We start from the raw sequence: 20886 nt of genomic DNA on the forward strand, positions 1-20886 counted from the left end.
CTGACAGTTTTCTGAAAAAGCTATGTTTCTATGTCAGTCGTTCTTCGATTTTTCAAAAATAGCAGACCTACAAGCTCATAGCGCGCCACTCGGTGGCGCGCTATGAGCTTGTAGATCTGCTATTTTTCAATAGCTAAAGCATGACATAATGCTAACACCAAAAGGGGTTTCCGCCCAAAATGGATTAATGTCGCTGACTAGAGAACTACGGGGAAAAATCGACGATAACTGACGAAAACTTTACAAAAACAAAGCTACGATGAGACAAAAACTAATACTAAATATATTGACTGATTTTGTCTGCAAATAAAAAACTAGACTAAAATGTTGGGGCGGGACTAGATGAGAAGAGATCCAGTACAACTAAAAGACAAGTACATTTTATGCTTGGTTGTCACTCTCCAAAAATAGCCGATGTGCATCATGTGTAGATTGGCTATTTTCCGCACACAGCTGACTGTATACAGTAAATCAGGCATTTCAATGCCATCAAGGGCCCGCCAAAATACATTTTGTACTGCATTACTGTATTGCACTTCTGGCTAGACGCCACTCTTCGTTTCATTGTCAAAGTACTTGTATACTATGTGCAGTGACAATACATTGAATCTAATCTAATCTAAAAACAAATCGTCAGTAAACTAAAACTAGACTAAAACCAAAACTTTTCAGATGACTAAAATAAACCTAAAACTAATTACAAATGTATTGCCAAAATCTACACTGATATATGATGCTACTGTACGGTCAGCAGATGGTCTATACTCTATTGGTTTAAAGAACACTTATTATAAATTGCTGCATCATAAAACAGATTTGTACATCTTTGTTATCTTACGACCGTTTGAGGAACCTCATGTCTCTGGATGATAAAATAATGAGATTGAATGCATAATGAGTGCAAAGTTATAATACCTCTTTTTTAATGGACGACTGTAAAAATGAATTATACTGTAGGCTATTGTGTGAGAAGCTACCCGGTGCTGGAAAAGTGCTTCTCCTTGTTTAAGTGAAAAAGCTAGTGGAATAGTGATTAAGCGAAAAAGCTAGTGGAATAGTGATAGTGTTAATTGTGTGACTGGTTTTTTCACCGACGAACTCTACCAAATCTAACCGTTGATGACTAAAACTATGAGTAAAATACTGTATATTGAAAATTTTGACAACAAATAAAAACTAGACTAACATATTATAGGGAGGGACTAGTTGGTTGTTGTGCTCTTTTGTTTCGTCCGAAAATAGCCAACCTACAAGTTCACATTGTGAGCTTGTAGATCGGCTGATTGATTCATACGTGTGTGTGTGTGTATGGTAGGCTACTCTCGGCTGATAGGCTCATACGTGTGTGTGTGTGTGTGTGTGTGTGTGTGTGTGTGTGTGTGTGTGTGTGTGTGTGTGTGTGTGTGTGTGTGTGTGTGTGTGTGTGTGTGTGTGTGTGTGTGTGTGTACGGTACTCACGGCTGATAGGCTCATACGTGTGTGTGTCTATGGTACTCACAGCTCATTGGCTCATACGTGTGTGTGTGTGTGTGTACGGTATACTCACGGCTGATAGGCTCATGGTGTTGACCTTGTCGAGCAGAGCGATGATGAGGCTGTAGAGGTTACCGAGGTAGAGGACCAGCACCCTGCAGGGAGGAAACAGTCATGTTACTGTTAATGTTACTGGAAACAGCAGCAGGTTAATGTTACTGTTGTAATACAGCGGCATCGCTAATGTAATGTTACTGTTGTTTTAAAACAGTTCTGACTGCGGGGATTAAATAATCGTGAATACTTTCCAACACTACGACAAGCAATTACACCATTTTAACACGAATCATGACGATCATGTCGGTGCAGTTTTCACTAACCTTTGAAGAGCGTACTGCACCGACATGATCGTCATGATTCGTGTTAAAATGGTGTAATTGATTGTCGTAGTGTTGGAAAATATTCCAAAGTGGCGATCACAATAACAGAGCGGAGAAGTCGGGTCGCGGGGGCAACAGCTCCACCGGTAATCATTATCTTATGAGGTGGTCCATAAGGGGTGGTACAGTACATACCTGGCCAGTTGGAAGCGTAGCGAGGTTCTGGGGTGGTACATACGTGGCCAGTTGGAAGCGTAACGAGGTCCTGGGGTGGTACATACCTGGCCAGTTGGAAGCGTAGAGAGGTTCTGGGATGGTACATACCGGGCCAGTTGGAAACATAGCGAGGTTCTGGGGTGGTACATACCTGGCCAGTTGGAAGCGTAGAGAGGTTCTTGGGTGGTACATACCTGGCCAGTTGGAAGCGTAACGAGGTTCTGGCGTGGTACATACCTGGCCAGTTGGAAGCGTAACGAGGTTCTGGGGTGGTACATACCTGGCCAGTTGGAAGCGTAACGAGGTTCTGGGGTGGTACATACCTGGCCAGTTGGAAGCGTAGAGAGGTTCTGGGGTGGTACATACCGGGCCAGTTGGAAACGTAGCGAGGTTCTGGGGTGGTACATACCTGGCCAGTTGGAAACGTAGCGAGGTTCTGGGGTGGTACATACCTGGCCAGTTGGAAGCGTTGAGAGGTTCTGGGGTGGTACATACCTGGCCAGTTGGAAGCGTAGAGAGGTTCTGGGGTGGTACATCTCCAGCTGGGCCACCAGCTCGAAAGCAGACGGGGCGATCATGGTGATCAGGGACACGACTACGCTGACCTGGGGAAGGAGAAGTGACCCGGTGTTGATTTCTTTACAAGATATATTTTATTTTTTGTCATATTCTGTCATATTCTTTTGGAAAAGACTATGGGCTCCATGATGTCATGGACACTGGGCTCGCTTCCTTCCTGGACTACAATTCCCATAATGCTTTGGTCCACTGCTCCTCCTTGTGGATAGGGGGGGGGGGGCTGTCTTACTGAGACAACATGTAGTCCAGGAAATAAGTGAGCCCAGTGTCCATGACATCATGGTACCCATGGACACTTTGAAATACTGAAATATAAAAAATTTAAAAAACACACATATTACCCACATAAAAACCCCAGGAAAGTGTTTCTTGTCTCCCAAACATCATCAAAATAAGATCTGGTTGCAAAAGGGGTGAAGTGGCCCTTTAAGCAATATTTAAACAGGACAAATAAAGTAGAAAAAATAAATGACCAATTTGTGGCGGTTCTGGACAACCGTGTATCCGACCGACTCAAGGCAGGGCACTGCACTCCCTGTGGTGGTGTGGAACACTGCCCCCCTGTGGTGGTGTGGAACACTGGGGTGAATGGTTCTCGAGTTACATGGATCACAGACATACGTACATACACACGTACAGACACGTGGTGCATTTATTGTACGATATAACAGACTCTAAATGAAGTGTTTAGACAATAGTTACCCCAGATGACACGGTATATCTGCCAGCGTTATATAATAATGAATACAGAGAAAGGATCAATTATATGACGGGCCGTATAGCCCGGCAGGCGCGACATGTGGCTTATAAACCATACAGCACAGTGTCTTTGGGAAGTGTATTAGAGTATAGCGTAGCTACATTATCGTCTGTCACGGACAGATGGAGGCAAATCAAACAGGGGCAATTTACAGTCTGCTTCCACCGCGCACTCTCTCTCTCTCTCTCTCTCTCTCTCTCTGCTCCCACCGCGCACTCTCTCTCTCTCTCTCTCTCTCTCTCTCTCTCTCTCTCTCTCTCTCTCTCTCTCTCTCTCTCTCTCTCTCTCTCTCTCTCTCTCTCTCTCAGCCTCGTCCACGTTTCATTTAGTTTAGTTTATTCGCACAATAAAAACAGTACAAAAAAGGTGTGTGCAAGTGAGAAAAGAAACCCAGGGAGGGCTTATACTGTATGTGGTTCTCAACAAAGATAATACACAAATAGTAATATACAAATAGTAAGACAAAGTAATCAAACATAGGTATGGAAAATAACAAAAACAACAACAAATACATGTTATTTATATACATATATACATTAGTGTGTGTGTGTGTGTGTGTGTGTGTGTGTGTGTGTGTGTGTGTGTGTGTGTGTGTGTGTGTGTGTGTGTGTGTGTGTGTGTGTGTGTGTGTGTGTGTGTGTGTGTGTGTGTGTGTGTGTGTGTGTGTGTGTGTGTGTGTGTGAGTCCGAGTGTGTCTGAGTATGCACAATAAAGCTACATTACATGAGAATCAAGTGGAGAGGGTTGCTTCAAGAGGCTGGCCCTCAATCTATGTCCATCCGCTCCTCATAATGGTATTGCTTACGTGACCTAATCCAGTGGTTCCCAAAGTGGGGTCCGGGAGGGAGTTCCATGCAGGGGGGACCCAGCTAAATGATAATTTGGAACCAAATGGACCCTTATGGGTCCGTAACTCGGAGAGTGTACAGTTACTCTCATAACGTATACCTTGTTCTTCACTCTGTAGTACATGGCTCATACGTACCGTACCGTACGTGACCTAATGGAATGAACGATGACCATCATGTCCACTTGTCTCATAATAACGTACCTCGTTCTTCTCCCACAGAGTCAGCTCGTCTTTCATCTGCTCCAGCTTCTGAGAGCGGTCCACCACAAAGTAGATGATGTATATGCTGCCGGCCAGAGACAGCAGCACCAGGATGTTGGCCAGGATCCGGAGACTGATCAATACGGCCCTGAAATGGTACATTAATGCACCAATCGGTTTATGATTGGGTTTTGGTACTGTAAAGTGCATGCTGTCAATATGTCCGTACACGGACCAAAAAACACAAACGAGGCTTAGTCTTTGCCCCAGAGACGTTTGATGTGTCCCGAGGCTTTATTACGTTTTAAAGTTTATTCATAGAATGACTATAGTGTCCTTTTGAGTACCCAACATCTTATCGCGATGAATGGCTCGGTACAATTAAACATTAAATGTGTCCGGAAACACATTTAATGTGGCAAATATTTGTGGCAGACTTTCTGTTTTACACACACCATTATAATGTTCTTATTTTTATCATAAGCCCCAATTACTGATTGTCAAGTCTCCAGGTTTTCTTCAGAATATGTATGACACTTATTACGACGCTATGACACTTCTTTATTACGACGCTATTATGCACATTATGAGTCCAACTAGTACTAGTGGTTCTCAAACGTTGTATTTGCGTAAGGACCCTCATAACTCAGAGTGTACAAATGGACCCAATTGGTTCCATTTGTACCCTCAGAGTTATACAGACCTATTATGGTCATTCAGGCTAATGTCCACTTATTTTGTATGTCCGTAGCAAAAACTTTAATTTTGACTGGGCACTAGCCCCTGAATTTTATTTTATATTATCTTGTACGTACAAGATATTATCTTGTCCGTACAAGATATTATCTTGTATGTACAAGATAAAATATATTTTGAATGCATGGCCATTCAGGGGCTCCGTAGATGTATTAATCCACTTTTAATGTGCTCCACCGGCTCTGATGATGATGTCTGCGAGGTGATTTAGAGCTAGTCCTTCGCCGCAGTAAAGGGCTGTTTGTAAGAGTTATGCCTGTGTGTGTGTGTGTGTGTGTGTGTGTGTGTGTGTGTGTGTGTGTGTGTGTGTGTGTGTGTGTGTGTGTGTGTGTGTGTGTGTGTGTGTGTGTGTGTGTGTGTGTGTGTGTGTGCGCGCGTGCATCTGTGTGTGTGTGGCCGGGATTGCAACGGGAGGTGTAAATTTGCTTGGATTTGATGAAAGCACTCGGAGGAGAGAACCCGTATCACGGCTGAACGGATAGGAGCTGAGGCAGGCTGTTACACACTGCTTAATGTGGTGGTTGTACTTTTTACTCCACTACAATGATTTGAAAACTTTTAGTTACTAGTTACTTAGTAGATTTTGATTATTAGGCTTTTACAAACCAATATGAATGTCGGTACCAATACGTACATTTTGAATTCCAGACTTTGACTCATAACGGAGTATTTCTAGGTTACAGTAGTGGAACTTTGACTCATAACATAGTATTTCTAGGTTGCCGTAGTAGAACTTTGACTCATAACAGAGTATTTATAGGTTTCAGTAGTGGAACTTTGACTCGTAACAGAGTATTTCTAGGTTGCCGTAGTGGAACTTTGACTCATAACAGAGTATTTCTAGGTTACAGTAATGGAACTTTGACTCATAACAGAGTATGTATAGGTTACAGTAGTGGAACTTTGACTCATAACAGAATATTTATAGGTTACAGTAGTGGAACTTTGACTCATAACAGAGTATCTCTAGGTTTCAGTAGTGGAACTTTGACTCATAACAGAGTATTTCTAGGTTACAGTAGTGGAACTTTGACTCATAACAGAGTATGTATAGGTTACAGTAGTGGAACTTTGACTCATAACAGAGTATTTATAGGTTACAGTAGTGGAACTTTGACTCATAACAGAGTATCTCTAGGTTCCAGTAGTGGAACTTTGACTCATAACAGAGTATCTCTAGGTTTCAGTAGTGGAACTTTGACTCATAACAGAGTATTTCTAGGTTTCAGTAGTGGAACTTTGACTCATAACAGGGTATCTCTAGGTTCCAGTAGTGGAACTTTGACTCATAACAGAGTATCTCTAGGTTTCAGTAGTGGAACTTTGACTCATAACAGAGTATTTCTAGGTTTCAGTAGTGGAACTTTGACTCATAACAGAGTATTTCTAGGTTTCAGTAGTGGAACTTTGACTCATAACAGAGTATGTCTAGGTTTCAGTAGTGGAACTTTGACTCATAACAGAGTATGTCTAGGTTTCAGTAGTGGAACTTTGACTCATAACAGAGTATTTCTAGGTTACAGTAGTAGAACTTTGACTCATAACAAAGTATCTCTAGGTTTCAGTAGTGGAACTTTGACTCATAACAGAGTATTTCTAGGTTTCAGTAGTGGAACTTTGACTCATAATAGAGTATCTCTAGGTTTCAGTAGTGGAACTTTGACTCATAACAGAGTATGTCTAGGTTTCAGTAGTGGAACTTTGACTCATAACAGAGTATGTCTAGGTTTCAGTAGTGGAACTTTGACTCATAACAGAGTATTTCTAGGTTACAGTAGTAGAACTTTGACTCATAACAGAGTATTTCTAGGTTACAGTAGTAGAACTTTGACTCATAACGAGTATTTCTAGGTTTCAGTAGTGGAACTTTGACTGAAGTAAAAAGACACGTACAGACTATAGTCCTTCTTCTTCTCCTGTTCCTCGCATATGGCCTCCTGGAAGGAAAACACACAGAGTAGATCATTGATGCTTACTGTGCTATAAACATGCTACTGTACCTACTGTACGTGATTAGTGTTGTTTTCATTCCATATATCCACAGTAGCAACATGCTGACCGGGCTAGTCTTATGAAGTGCAGAAGAAAAAAAACTATCAAACAAAATAATTGTCTGCCCTTTGGGAAATCAGCACTCATTCTCAATGCACTGGTAGGTAAGACTTCACTGTATAACTGTCTGCTGTGCACGCATTCACGTACACACACACACTATATATATATATATATATATATATACAGTGTTGGGCAGTAGCTAGCTACAAGTAGCGAAGCTACATAGCTTAACTACATTTATCAGTAGCTTGACGGTAGCTTCACTCCTTTTGAACCAAGTAGCGTTTTTTGTAGTGTAGCTATTTTTAGACCCAAGTAGTGACGTAGCTTTCAACAAAAGCTATACGTTACAAATTGACTGTTAAATAAAGTTTTGTGGGGGAAAAAATCCCTGGAAAAAAATCCATGATTGGTTGGTTTAGATAAGAAGAGTCTGACACAGTTATGTTGTTAAGCAGCAAGAGGATCCCACGCAGCAGCTGTCCTTTTATCTCTAGCACAACACAATGAATTACTCACCTAATGCTGCCTGCAGGTTCCATGTTTAATTCCAGCGTGTGTAACCTACATTATTGTCTAAGTGAAAGTTTTCATATTGTAAATTTGATCGCTAACGTGGTTTAGCGACTATAGTACTTTGACAGCTCATTCATCGTAGCTTGTTTACAAGTCAAACGGACTTCTTGTGCAGAAACTGCCCCATCAAAATAAGAGCCACTTGTATTGATTAGTCAACACTAGTTTTATTTCTAAGTCTACTACAGGACATTAACATCTCATTTAAGTGCCTGTCAGCATTCTCTCAATCTGAGTATCCCATCCTCAAATATTCGGTAAAACAGTGCCTATCGAGGCAACAGTCTGTCTTGAGAGACTAGCATTCTCTAGTCTAAATTATGTCTCTCAGCTGGTGTGCAAATGGCTAGGCTGTGGCAATAATAATAATTTAAAAGAAAATAACAAAAAATAACTAAAATCGTTAATTTTTTGGAACCATGAACTTTAGTTCAAAATGTTGAATTATGAACTGAATTAGTTCCTTTAAAAAAATGAACTGTGAACTGAACTATAGTTAATAAAAAAAAGAACTTTCCCAACACTGAACACATGAATCAGCCGGCTCCTGACACCGCAAGGTACATTAATACAAGTAAATGTGAAAAAGTTGACACCAAAAGCCAGACAGAGGGCTTGTTTCCTGTTTGTTTTTTAATAAACAATCAAACTCAGCATTTTTGCCTGCCTATTAGGCTATTTGTTCGGTGGAAACTTGATCATTAAGTTGATAAAAAATATTTAAAAGAAAAAAAGTAGTGTCCATGTAGCTAGCTACTTTTGCCATGTAGCTTATAGTGTAGCTTGCTACAATTATCTGGGGATAGCTTCGTTGTAGTTGAGCTATATTTAATAGAGAGTAACTGGTAGTGTAGCTTACTACATTATCCAAGTAGCTTGCCCATCACTGTATATATATATATATATATATATATATATATATACACAGGCAATCACATCAGAGTGGAATTGCTGTGTGTGTGTGTGTGTGTGTGTGTGTGTGTTCACATAAACATATTTAGGTGAAGGAGTTCAAGTATCTCGGGGAGTTGTTCATGAGTGAGGGGAGAACGGAGAAGGAGATCAGCCGGATAAATCGGAGCGGTAGGGGGGCGGTATTGCAATTCGCTTTACCACACTGTTGTGACGAAGAGAGTTGAGCCAGAAGGCAAAGCTCTCCGTCTACCGAGCAACCTTCGTTCCTACATACAAGCGGCCGAAATTAGATTTCTCTGACGGGTGGCTGGCGTCTCCCTTAGAGATAGGTTGAGAAGTTCAGTTACACGAGAGAGACTCGGAGTAGAATCGCTGCTCCTTTGCCTGGAAAGGAGCCAGTTTAGGTGGTTCGGGCATCTGGTTAGGATGCCTCTCGGGCGTCTCCCTAGGGAGGTCCTCGACGCACGTCCCACTGGGAGGAGACCCCGGGGCAGACCAAGGCGCAGTTGGAGGAAATACATTTACCAACTGGCCTTGGAACGTCTCGGGATCCCCCAGGAGGAAGTCACTAATGTTGCTCTGAAGAGGGAAGTCTGGAGCTCTCTGGTGGAGCTGTTGCCCCTGCGACCCGACTACGGATAAGCGGTTAAAAATGGATGGATGGATGGATTAACGTATTTTTTTTATCATGAAGCATTATCAAATTCAGTTTCTTAGGCCACGGCAACAATCGGAACAGAAAACGGCAGTGTCCCGTTGCGTTCTCATCTTTAATTAATTTGGCGTTATACGGAGACAATGAATCCCGGGGCGTTACATCGGTGAGGGGAGGATATCCCTTTGGTTAAGATATTGGACTTTCACACGGGAGACCCGAGTTCAAATCCCGGGCGTTACACATACAGTAACTCACCCTGATGCTGTTGACGATGGCGGCCCCCTTGCTCTCGGCAGCCTCGGGGTTTCCTATGAGGTAGTCCCAGGCACAGAACACCCTCCTACAGTAACTCACCCTGATGCTGTTGACGATGGCGGCCCCCTTGCTCTCGGCAGCCTCAGGGTTCCCAATGAGGTAGTCCCAGGCACAGAACACCCTCCTACAGTAACTCACCCTGATGCTGTTGACGATGGCGGCCCCCTTGCTCTCGGCAGCCTCAGGGTTCCCTATGAGGTAGTCCCAGGCACAGAACACCCTCCAGCAGAAGGTGAAGTTCTCATCGGAGGCGCTGGACAGACTGAGACGGGAGTTCTTAGCCATCCTGGCAGGAAAGACATGTCTTAGGTATATGGAATCATAATTATGATCAATTAAGTTACAGCAAAACAAGTCTTAGGTATGACATCACATTATGATTAAGTTACAGCAAAAATGTTTTAGGTATGACATCAGTTTATGATCAAGTTACAGCAAAACATGTACACACTTGTATATCTTTTCAGATCGGGGCGCGTGTGACACTGTGACTAAATTTGACTGATGGACTGCCATTGGATTTTTTTGAATTTCCGTTCTTTCATATGAAAGCAGGGAATCATAGCTTCAAATTGACATGTTGGTTGTTCAGTTTGACCCACCAGTTTTGGAGATATGGCTTATAGAGTAATGTCTTGCAGAGAAACGGCGAGTATTTGAACCAGGTGACAACATCTGATGTCACCTGGTTCAAATACAGGTCTGCTCAGTCTGCTCATAAGGGGCGCAACTCGCATAGTGTAAAAAAATTAAAAGAAAAGAAAAAAGCTCAAGACAACGCAGGTCTAGTCAGCCGCTTGTGCACGAAATGAGCGTGCGACAATTTCCCGGGACTATATTCGCCCACGAAAACACGCTTGCGTTGTTGTCGCCCCTCAACTTCTCTGCATGTCTGAAAGTAGCGTCTCTCGTTGAAAATGAATTGCTATAGACGTGTCAGTCGCTGCCCGTCTCTAAGGACCTTTAGGTCAGTGGTTCCTGTCAGTCGCTGCCCGTCTCTAAGGACCTTTAGGTCAGTGGTTCCTGTCAGTCGCTCATGCCCGTCTCTAAGGACCTTTAGGTCAGTGGTTCCTGTCAGTCGCTGCCTGTCTCTAAGGACCTTTAGGTCAGTGGTTCCTGTCAGTCGCTCATGCCCGTCTCTAAGGACCTTTAGGTCAGTGGTTCCTGTCAGTCGCTGCCCGTCTCTAAGGACCTTTAGGTCAGTGGTTCCTGTCAGTCGCTGCCCGTCTCTAAGGACCTTTAGGTCAGTGGTTCCTGTCAGTCGCTGCCCGTCTCTAAGGACCTTTAGGTCAGTGGTTCCTGTCAGTCGCTCATGCCCGTCTGAAAGGACCTTTAGGTCAGTGGTTCCTGTCAGTCGCTGCCTGTCTCTAAGGACCTTTAGGTCAGTGGTTCCTGTCAGTCGCTGCCCGTCTCTAAGGACCTTTAGGTCAGTGGTTCCTGTCAGTCGCTGCCCGTCTCTAAGGACCTTTAGGTTAGTGGTTCCTGTCAGTCGCTGCCCGTCTCTAAGGACCTTTAGGTTAGTGGTTCCTGTCAGTCGCTGCCCGTCTCTAAGGACCTTTAGGTCAGTGGTTCCTGTCAGTCGCTCATGCCCGTCTGAAAGGACCTTTAGGTTAGTGGTTCCTGTCAGTCGCTGCCCGTCTCTAAGGACCTTTAGGTCAGTGGTTCCTGTCAGTCGCTGCCCGTCTCTAAGGACCTTTAGGTCAGTGGTTCCTGTCAGTCGCTGCCCGTCTCTAAGGACCTTTAGGTTAGTGGTTCCTGTCAGTCGCTGCCCGTCTCTAAGGACCTTTAGGTTAGTGGTTCCTGTCAGTCGCTCATGCCCGTCTGAAAGGACCTTTAGGTCAGTGGTTCCTGTCAGTCGCTCATGCCCGTCTGAAAGGACCTTTAGGTCAGTGGTTCCTGTCAGTCGCTGCCTGTCTCTAAGGACCTTTAGGTTAGTGGTTCCTGTCAGTCGCTGCCCGTCTCTAAGGACCTTTAGGTTAGTGGTTCCTGTCAGTCGCTCATGCCCGTCTGAAAGGACCTTTAGGTCAGTGGTTCCTGTCAGTCGCTCATGCCCGTCTGAAAGGACCTTTAGGTCAGTGGTTCCCAAACTGTTTCATGTCAAGGACCCCCAAGTTGACACTAATCAGCCCGCGGACCCCCATTAGAAAATATATGCCATGGACCCCCATAAAAGAAGATTTGTATGTCTCTAGCAGTGATTTTCAACACGTTTAATTTCAAGGACCCTCAGTTTGACATGCATTAGTCTACGGACCCCCATTTAATAGCATTTCTATCTCTGGAGTGGGACCCCCAATTTATAATTGTAAAATCGATGATAATTTAACTGTGAGAGCGTACAAATGGAATCAAATGGTTCCATTTGTACACTCTCTGAGTTACAGACTCATGTAACTGTACACTCTCTGAGTTACAGACTCATAAGGGTCCATTTGGTTGCAAATTATCATTTAGCTGGGTCCCCCCCCCCCTGGAACTCCCTCAAGTACCCCTGGGGTACTTGGTCCGGGAACAGGACCAGCCCCAGTGTGTGAAAAGTTCACCTCCTCAGCAGAATGATGAAGCTGTACGCGAACACACCCATTCCAACCAGGAAGTAGGCCAGAGGTAGACGGTAGCCGGCAGCGCCGATCTTCCTCACCTTGCCGTAGTAACCGTAGAACAGCACCGAATACTGAAGATAACCCTGTTGTAAGGAGAGAGAGAGAGACACACACACAAGCACACAGGCACACACACACACACTCTCGCACGCATGCACACACGCACGCACGCACGCACGCACGCACGCACGCACACACACACACACACACACACACACACACACACACACACACACAGTTAATTGCCAGTGGTGCAAAAATGTATGTATACAAATCTTAGCAGATCTACAAGCTCACAATGTGTCACATCGCGACACATTGTGAGCTTTATTGTGAGCTTGTAGATCGGCTATTTTCAAAAGTATGAAGTGGCTAATGTATGTTTTGTAGTCAAAATCTAGAAAGTAACTAGTAACTAAAGTTTAAATAGCCTAAATGTTGTCGATTAAGAGTACAATATTTGGATGAGATGCAGTGGAGTAAAAGTATGGGAATTGGAAATACCTCAAAATTGTTACAGTACTTACGAGTAAATGTAATTTAGTTACTTTCCACCACAGTGTAATTGCATCATCTTGAGCATATACAGTAAAGGCTATGATGAGAGGCTATGAATAAATCACGCAACACAAACAGAGCACACAGAAAATCGTTGCCAAGTCTCCATTAGCATTAAATCTATTTTATAACCAGGTTATTTATCCGGACAGGAGGCTGTAGTGGAGGTGAAAGTAGCATGTTGGGTCATGGCTAAGCACCGTTGTCTGTGTGTGTGCGACTCTGTATCGATGGAGCAGTAAAAACACTTTTACCCCCAGAGACCAGATGGTGTCCAGGTCCTGGGCCGAGGACAGCAGGTCCTTGGGGATGGTTTTACTGCGGGTGGTCCCAAACTTAGCGCCCACCAGCAGCTAGAGAGAGGAGACACCATACCAGAGATACATTCACTGTAGGAGCTCCACCAGAGAGAGAGAGAGGAGACACCATACCAGAGTTACATTCACTGTAGGAGCTCCACCAGAGAGAGAGAGAGGAGACACCATACCAGAGTTACATTCACTGTAGGAGCTCCACCAGAGAGAGAGAGAGGAGACACCATACCAGAGATACATTCACTGTAGGAGCTCCACCAGAGAGAGAGAGAGGAGACACCATACCAGAGATACATTCACTGTAGGAGCTCCACCAGAGAGAGAGAGGAGACACCATACCAGAGTTACATTCACTGTAGGAGCTCCACCAGAGAGAGAGAGAGAAAGAGAGAGAGAGGAGACACCATACCAGAGTTACATTCACTGTAGGAGCTCCACCAGAGAGAGAGAGAGAGAGGAGACACCATACCAGAGTTACATTCACTGTAGGAACGCCCACCAGAGAGAGAGAGAGGAGACACCATACCAGAGTTACATTCACTGTAGGAGCTCCACCAGAGAGAGAGAGAGAGAGAGAAAGAGAGAGAGAGGAGACACCATACCAGAGTTACATTTACTGTAGGAGCTCTACCAGAGAGAGAGAGAGAGAGAGAGAGAAAGAGAGAGAGAGGAGACACCATACCAGAGTTACATTTACTGTAGGAGCTCTACCAGAGAGAGAGGAGACACCATACCAGAGTTACATTTACTGTAGGAGCTCTACCAGAGAGAGAGGAGACACCATACCAGAGTTACATTCACTGTAGGAGCTCTACCAGAGAGAGAGGAGACACCATACCAGAGTTACATTCACTGTAGGAGCTCCACCAGAGAGAGAGAGAGGAGACACCATACCAGAGTTACATTCACTGTAAGGGGCTCCACCAGAGAGAGAGGAGACACCATACCAGAGTTACATTCACTGTAGGAGCTCTACCAGAGAGAGAGGAGACACCATACCAGAGTTACATTCACTGTAGGAGCTCCACCAGAGAGAGAGAGAGGAGACACCATACCAGAGTTACATTCACTGTAGGAGCTCCACCAGAGAGAGAGAGGAGACACCATACCAGAGTTACATTCACTGTAGGAGCTCCACCAGAGAGAGAGAGAGAAAGAGAGAGAGAGGAGACACCATACCAGAGTTACATTCACTGTAAGGGGCTCCACCAGAGAGAGAGGAGACACCATACCAGAGTTACATTTACTGTAGGAGCTCTACCAGAGAGAGAGGAGACACCATACCAGAGTTACATTTACTGTAGGAGCTCTACCAGAGAGAGAGGAGACACCATACCAGAGTTACATTCACTGTAGGAGCTCTACCAGAGAGAGAGGAGACACCATACCAGAGTTACATTCACTGTAGGAGCTCCACCAGAGAGAGAGAGAGGAGACACCATACCAGAGTTACATTCACTGTAGGAGCTCCACCAGAGAGAGAGAGAGAGAGGAGACACCATACCAGAGTTACATTCACTGTAGGAGCTCCACCAGAGAGAGAGAGAGGAGACACCATACCAGAGTTACATTCACTGTAGGAGCTCCACCAGAGAGAGAGAGAGGAGACACCACACCAGAGTTACATTCACTGTAGGAGCTCCACCAGAGAGAGAGAGAGAAAGAGAGAGAGAGGAGACACCATACCAGAGTTACATTCACTGTAAGGGGCTCCACCAGAGAGAGAGAGGAGACACCATACCAGAGTTACATTTACTGTAAAAAAATGGCAGGTTACAACCCTTTTTTTTGTTGTTTTTCTTCTTTGTAATTATTTGGTCCAACATATTGTGTTTGTTGTCATGATTTGTCACGACTCGAGTTGGCTTCGTATGACGCTTAAAAGGTCTTTAAATAAATACTTTTTGAAATGTCTATGGGAAAAATGCATTGGGAACTATTTCCTGGGCCTGGCGTCGTCATGAAAGGGGTGGGGGGGACTACGACGCTCTATAGAGGAGACACAGATGGACTAAAGTCATTTGAGTTCCATAGAATCTTCTATGGAAATATAGAAAATAGCCTTTCTACAAGCTCTCAATGCATCAAAGAAGACTCATTGAGAGCTTGCAGATTAGATGGGCTATTTTTGGTTATTATTTTAAGATTATTTTAAGTTGTCAAACTAGCAAATACGAGTTGAGGGCCGGACTGGTTCAATGTATTGAAATGACTGCACATGTTGTACCTGGACCTGGACCTAACACATTCATACACCGATGAAACTGCAAGGCACCAACCTGCACATCGGGAGCTATTAGGTGTTCAGAGTTTTGCTCAAGGACACTTCGACACTAACTCTGGGAGAGCCCGGGATCGAACCGGGAACCCTTCGGTTCCCAAGCGGCCACTCTACTGTACCTCCTGAACCACTGCCACTATGGCGTACTTACAATGAAAATAGTCGATCTACAAGCTCACAACACGTTGCATCGCAACGCGCTGTGAGCTTCTAGTTCTGCTATTGTCATAAATTATTTTTATTTTTTATAATGACCCATTCATCGTAATCGTGGCAAAAGCAGATAATAATGGTTGTATTGATTTGAAGCCCTAATACTGAGTTATGACTGTTATGATTATTGATCACATAATTATTAATTGATCATTCCTCTGCCTTGCCTGCATTTAGTTGACTCAAACTATGACGAAAAATGTTCGTCGACTTCCTTTTTTCACTGACGAAAACAAGATGAAAACTAAGCAATGCGGACTATTACTAATACTAAGACAATTTTTTTTGACAATTTCGTCAACAAATAAAAACTAGACTAAAATGTTAGGGAGGGACTATAGAAGAAGAGATCCAGTAGAACTAAAATACATCTACAACCTCATGTAGCGGTATTTTCAGCATGCAACCAAATCAGGCATTTTGATGCCGTCAAAATACATGACTTTGTCTGCAAAATATACTGTAGATTTAGTCGAATAAAATATTATATTTAGTGGACTAAAACTAGACTAAAACTAAATAAATGTCAGATCACTAGTAAAACATGACTAAAACTATATGAACATTTATTCAAGATGACTATGACAAAAAAGAAAAAAAAAAAAACACTGAAAGCAAGAGAACAATTCTAACGTGGAAGAAGATCCATGATGATTGGAACTAGAGATGTCCCGATACGGCAGCGGTGGCCGAGTGGATTGCGGAGCGGGCTAGATATCGGAAGGTCGCCAGTTCGAATCAGCGGTCCGACACGTTAAAATTACCACCGTTGAAGTGCCCTTGGACAAGGCATTGAACCACTACCATGAAATGCTCCATGTGGGCCTGGCTGTAAACAAGTATCTGATGCTTAGTCCAGTTACCCTTGGTAAACTTGATTTACCAGAACGCATTTCTTCTTCTTCTTCTTCTTCGTATCGGTATCGGTAAAAATATCGGATCGGCCCTTATTTGTCCTATCGTTATCTGTGAATATGCCAGTCTAACCACAGATCCGACACAAGGCTAAGGGGGTTGACACTATGGCAGGTAAATTAAATGTTGGGGCATGTGGAGTTTGCTTTGGAGTTGCCCCAAACTGCAAGTGCACGTTTGAGTGAGGAGTCTGCTATAAACACAACACGACATATATAGCTAGATGGCTATAAACACAAGATGAGATCACGACACTAGTATCGGTATTCGGTATAGGTATCGGCTAACACAGAAATTGAGGTATCGGGATTGGATCGGAAGCGATAAAAGTGGATCGGGCCATCCCTAGTTGTAACAAAGTGATACATTACAATAAAGAAGACAGGTGGAGATGTAAGGTTACACCGTGAGGACATGGGAGGACATAAATAAGAACAACAAATGGGATTGGACAATATGGGGATGATTGATAGGCCTGGTCTCCTGGTCAGGGAAATTGCCTGTGTCTGCATTCCAGAGACTGACATAACTCAACAGTCCTTCGTTTGAATAACACCTCTTGTGAACAACCACAAAAAACACAATGTCCTCTGTTTAGTATTTGTGTGGCCGTGGCCAACGTTGTAAAGTAAACTGTCAAGCCCAAGAATATAGCGGTACTGTGTTGGGCTCTTTTGTTCAAAGAGAAATCAGTGAAATGTAACTGAATAATAATGGAATAATAAGAGGGCAATAAAAATCACACTCGTGTGAAGTGAGGGACGCCTCTGGGGGCCATAGACTTGGCTGCCAGCCTGCCTGCCACACATCAAGGGTGAAAGCCAGACATAGTGGCCCTCAAAAACAGAGAGATGTGTTTGGGGTGAGCGGTGAGTCGCTTACCACCGCGGCTCAGTGACGTCATGTTGTAGTTTTAGTAGAAACAGAGATGTGTTTGGGGTGAGCGGTGAGTCTCTTACCACCGCGGCTCAGTGACGTCATGTTGTGGTTTTAGTAAAAACAGAGAGATGTGTTTGGGGTGAGCGGTGAGTCTCTTACCACTGTGGCTCAGTGACGTCATGTTGTGGTTTTAGTAAAAACAGAGCGATGTGTTTGGGGTGAGCGGTGAGTCTCTTACCACTGTGGCTCAGTGACGTCATGTTGTGGTTTTAGTAAAAACAGAGAGATGTGTTTGGGGTAAGCGGTGAGTCTCTTACCACCGTGGCTCAGTGACGTCATGTTGTGGTTTTAGTAAAAACAGAGCGATGTGTTTGGGGTGAGCGGTGAGTCTCTTACCACTGTGGCTCAGTGACGTCATGTTGTGGTTTTAGTAAAAACAGAGAGATGTGTTTGGGGTGAGCGGTGAGTCTCTTACCACCGTGGCTCAGTGACGTCATGTTGTAGTTTTAGTAAAAACAGAGCGATGTGTTTAGGTGCGCGCTGCGCGGTGAGTCACTTACCACCGGGTCCGTGGCTTAAGTGACATCATGTTGTAGTTTTAGTAAAAACCATTTGCTGTAGTAAATCTTTTGATTGACGATGGGACCATTCCAAATAGCATATTCTCTAACACCAATCAATAAAACCCTAATGTATGTTGTTGAAAACAAATTAGGTATTTAATTGTAACACATACAGTAATAAGAGAAATAATGACAATATTGTCTTTTTTATCTCTTTATCTCACACACATCCCACTATAAGAATCAGAGAGGCAACGTTGCTGTATCGTCAGCTCATCAGCAGCTGACCAGCACTCCACCTGCCTCCACATTTGCCACAGACTCTTCATCACTTCTCTGTATATGATCTAGGCTTATTATCTAGTTTCTTCACCGATTGTACAGTTAATATAAAACACATTATTCAGGCACATTTCAGCCACCTCTTTTGCCCAGTAGGACCACTCTATGTAACGTCATCAAACAGCACCTATGGTAACATCATTCTACAGGCCACAGGTTTCTCCGTTACACCTACGGTAACATCATTCTACAGGCCACAGGTCTCTCCATTACATCTACGGTGACATCATTCTACAGGCCACAGGTTTCTCCGTTACACCTACGGTGACATCATTCTACAGGCCACAGGTCTCTCCGTTACACTTTGTTTTTGTGGCGTTAGAGCGAGATCGAGCTTCTAGTATACAGTAGGCCTAGATCAAGCTGCCTATACATGCACACGCACACACACACATGCACGCACACACACACACACTGACCTCTGGCAGGACGATGAAGGCTCCGGTCATGACGGTCAGAACGATGTTTATTCCAAAGAGCCAGCGCAGGAAGATAAAGTAGGACGCCACGCCCGACCCGAAGTGACCTCACACAGAAAATTACACTATTAATTAATATGACTAAAGCCCTATTAGTGACCTCACACACAGAAAATGACACTATGAATTATTATCACTAAAGCCCTATTACCCCGATCTACACATTGACTGCTTTACAATACCCTTAATGATAGAGAAAATACGCTTACACACATTTTCTTAAACATTTTAGTAATATTACAGCTTTCTGGTTTTAACCCTAGAGCACTAGACATCCTTTTTGGCACAGCATCCCTAAACTCGGCTATATTTTACCCAATGGAAAATATTCCACAAAAAAGTACAGTAATCTATGGTAGGCCTCCCCTTCTTTAATATTTCATCATGACTTTTCAGTTTTCACACACAAAAAATACAAATGAATGAGCTGGGCACATGAAAGCCGGTCATAATATATAATTATATTATTGCGTTCGGAAATGCGCATCGGGAATGTGGTCAGTTTGTTGAGTGTGGTGGGCGGTGACGTCACAGAGTGCGTTCAGTGTGCCTTATTTACGAACGACCACAGCTGTGACGCATTCACACCGATTCACACCGGACGACCCCAGCTTCAGGGTAGGGTCTCTCAGTGGACGACCCCAGCTTCAGGGTAGGGTCGCTCAGTGGACGACCCCAGCTTCAGGGTTAGGGTCTCTCAGTGGACGACCCCAGCTTCAGGGTAGGGTCGCTCAGTGGACGACCCCAGCTTCAGGGTAGGGTCGCTCAGTGGACGACCCCATCTTCAGGGTAGGGTCGCTCAGTGGACGACCCCATCTTCAGGGTAGGGTCGCTCAGCGGACAACCCCAGCTTCAGGGTAGGGTCGCTCAGTGGACGACCCCAGCTTCATTGTAGGGTCGCTCAGTGCGGGCACTCGGCACACCCGGTGCGCAAGAGAGCACACCAGTGCGTTCAGGGCGCATTTCCGAACGCATCCATAGTCTCTCTCTCTCTTTCTCTTTCTCTCTCTCTGTCTCTGTCTCTCTCTCTGACTGAGTAATAGTATTGATAAGAGAACATGGTATCTCGACAAAAACATGAGGTGCAGTTTGTCATACAGTAAAATAAATAGATAATAGCATCGATGAGAGATCTCAACAAACACATGAGATGGAATGTGTTAGACACTAAAATAAATGGATGGTAGCCTCACTTTCTATCTTCTTGATCCTCATCTCCCAGGGAATGAACAGAACCACGATGTTGGTGAGGACCCGGGAGAGTTTCTTCACCAGCTGTAGGACAGGAGGCCAGAACACATAGATGGTAAGGACAGATATCCATTCTTTTCCCTTTTTTATATTTTGTTGACAGATAAATATCGATGTACATGTTATTCTCTATACGGCGAGGTGTCTCTGTTGTTTCACAAGACATACCGGGCCTTCTTCCACACAGCCCATGTCTGTGGAACTCTCTCCCTATTCACCTGAGAGCACCACAGTCCACTGACTCTTTTAAGAATGGACTTAAGACCCACCTTTTTAAGAAAGCTTTTCCCTAAACATGTTTTACTGATTATGATGTTGCTGATTTTATTTATTTTGCCATGCTTTTAAGCTTGTAGCACTTTCGAGATTCGTAAGAATGTAAAGCGCTTTATAAATAAAATGCATTATTATTATTGCATTACACATAACACACATGCACAAAAACAGAATACCGAAAATACAGAGATGAGAAAGCAAAGTACAATAACCTAATATCGTACATTAACCCTGTAGGTGAGGGCCGGGTTAAAAATGTCAGGCCTGTTGAGAACTCTAGTTTTCTTTTTCAAAGAATTTATATAAATATTTTTGAAAAACTCTGTTGGAAAAATGAATGGCCCATTATTCAGTGGCTTAGCTTAGCATATAAAAATAAAAATTTTTGGCAGTGTGATTTTTGCCACATCGAGAGAGCAGAAACCTCCACGCTGAGCGTTATCAATCGTGAACGACGAGGTCAGCTCAAGCTCGATGA

General features: G+C 43.9%; 1 protein-coding gene across 1 annotated transcript in view; it reads right to left on the minus strand.

The window, feature by feature from the left end:
* The window catches only part of tmc3 (transmembrane channel like 3), a gene marked incomplete at both ends in the record, with an annotated part of 52430 nt that overhangs the window by 16277 nt on the left and 15267 nt on the right, over nt 1–20886 (minus strand). Inside the window, 9 exons of the mRNA XM_083759214.1 lie at nt 1547–1628; nt 2565–2674; nt 4460–4607; nt 7109–7152; nt 9873–10020; nt 12278–12420; nt 13150–13248; nt 18822–18928; nt 20075–20156. Coding sequence (XP_083615340.1) covers nt 1547–1628; nt 2565–2674; nt 4460–4607; nt 7109–7152; nt 9873–10020; nt 12278–12420; nt 13150–13248; nt 18822–18928; nt 20075–20156 — 963 coding nt within the window. The remainder of the gene's footprint in view (nt 1–1546; nt 1629–2564; nt 2675–4459; nt 4608–7108; nt 7153–9872; nt 10021–12277; nt 12421–13149; nt 13249–18821; nt 18929–20074; nt 20157–20886) is intronic.

The sequence above is a fragment of the Protomyctophum parallelum genome (assembly GCF_964188405.1).
Source record: "Protomyctophum parallelum genome assembly, chromosome: 2".
In the NCBI taxonomy this organism is placed as follows: domain Eukaryota; kingdom Metazoa; phylum Chordata; class Actinopteri; order Myctophiformes; family Myctophidae; genus Protomyctophum; species Protomyctophum parallelum.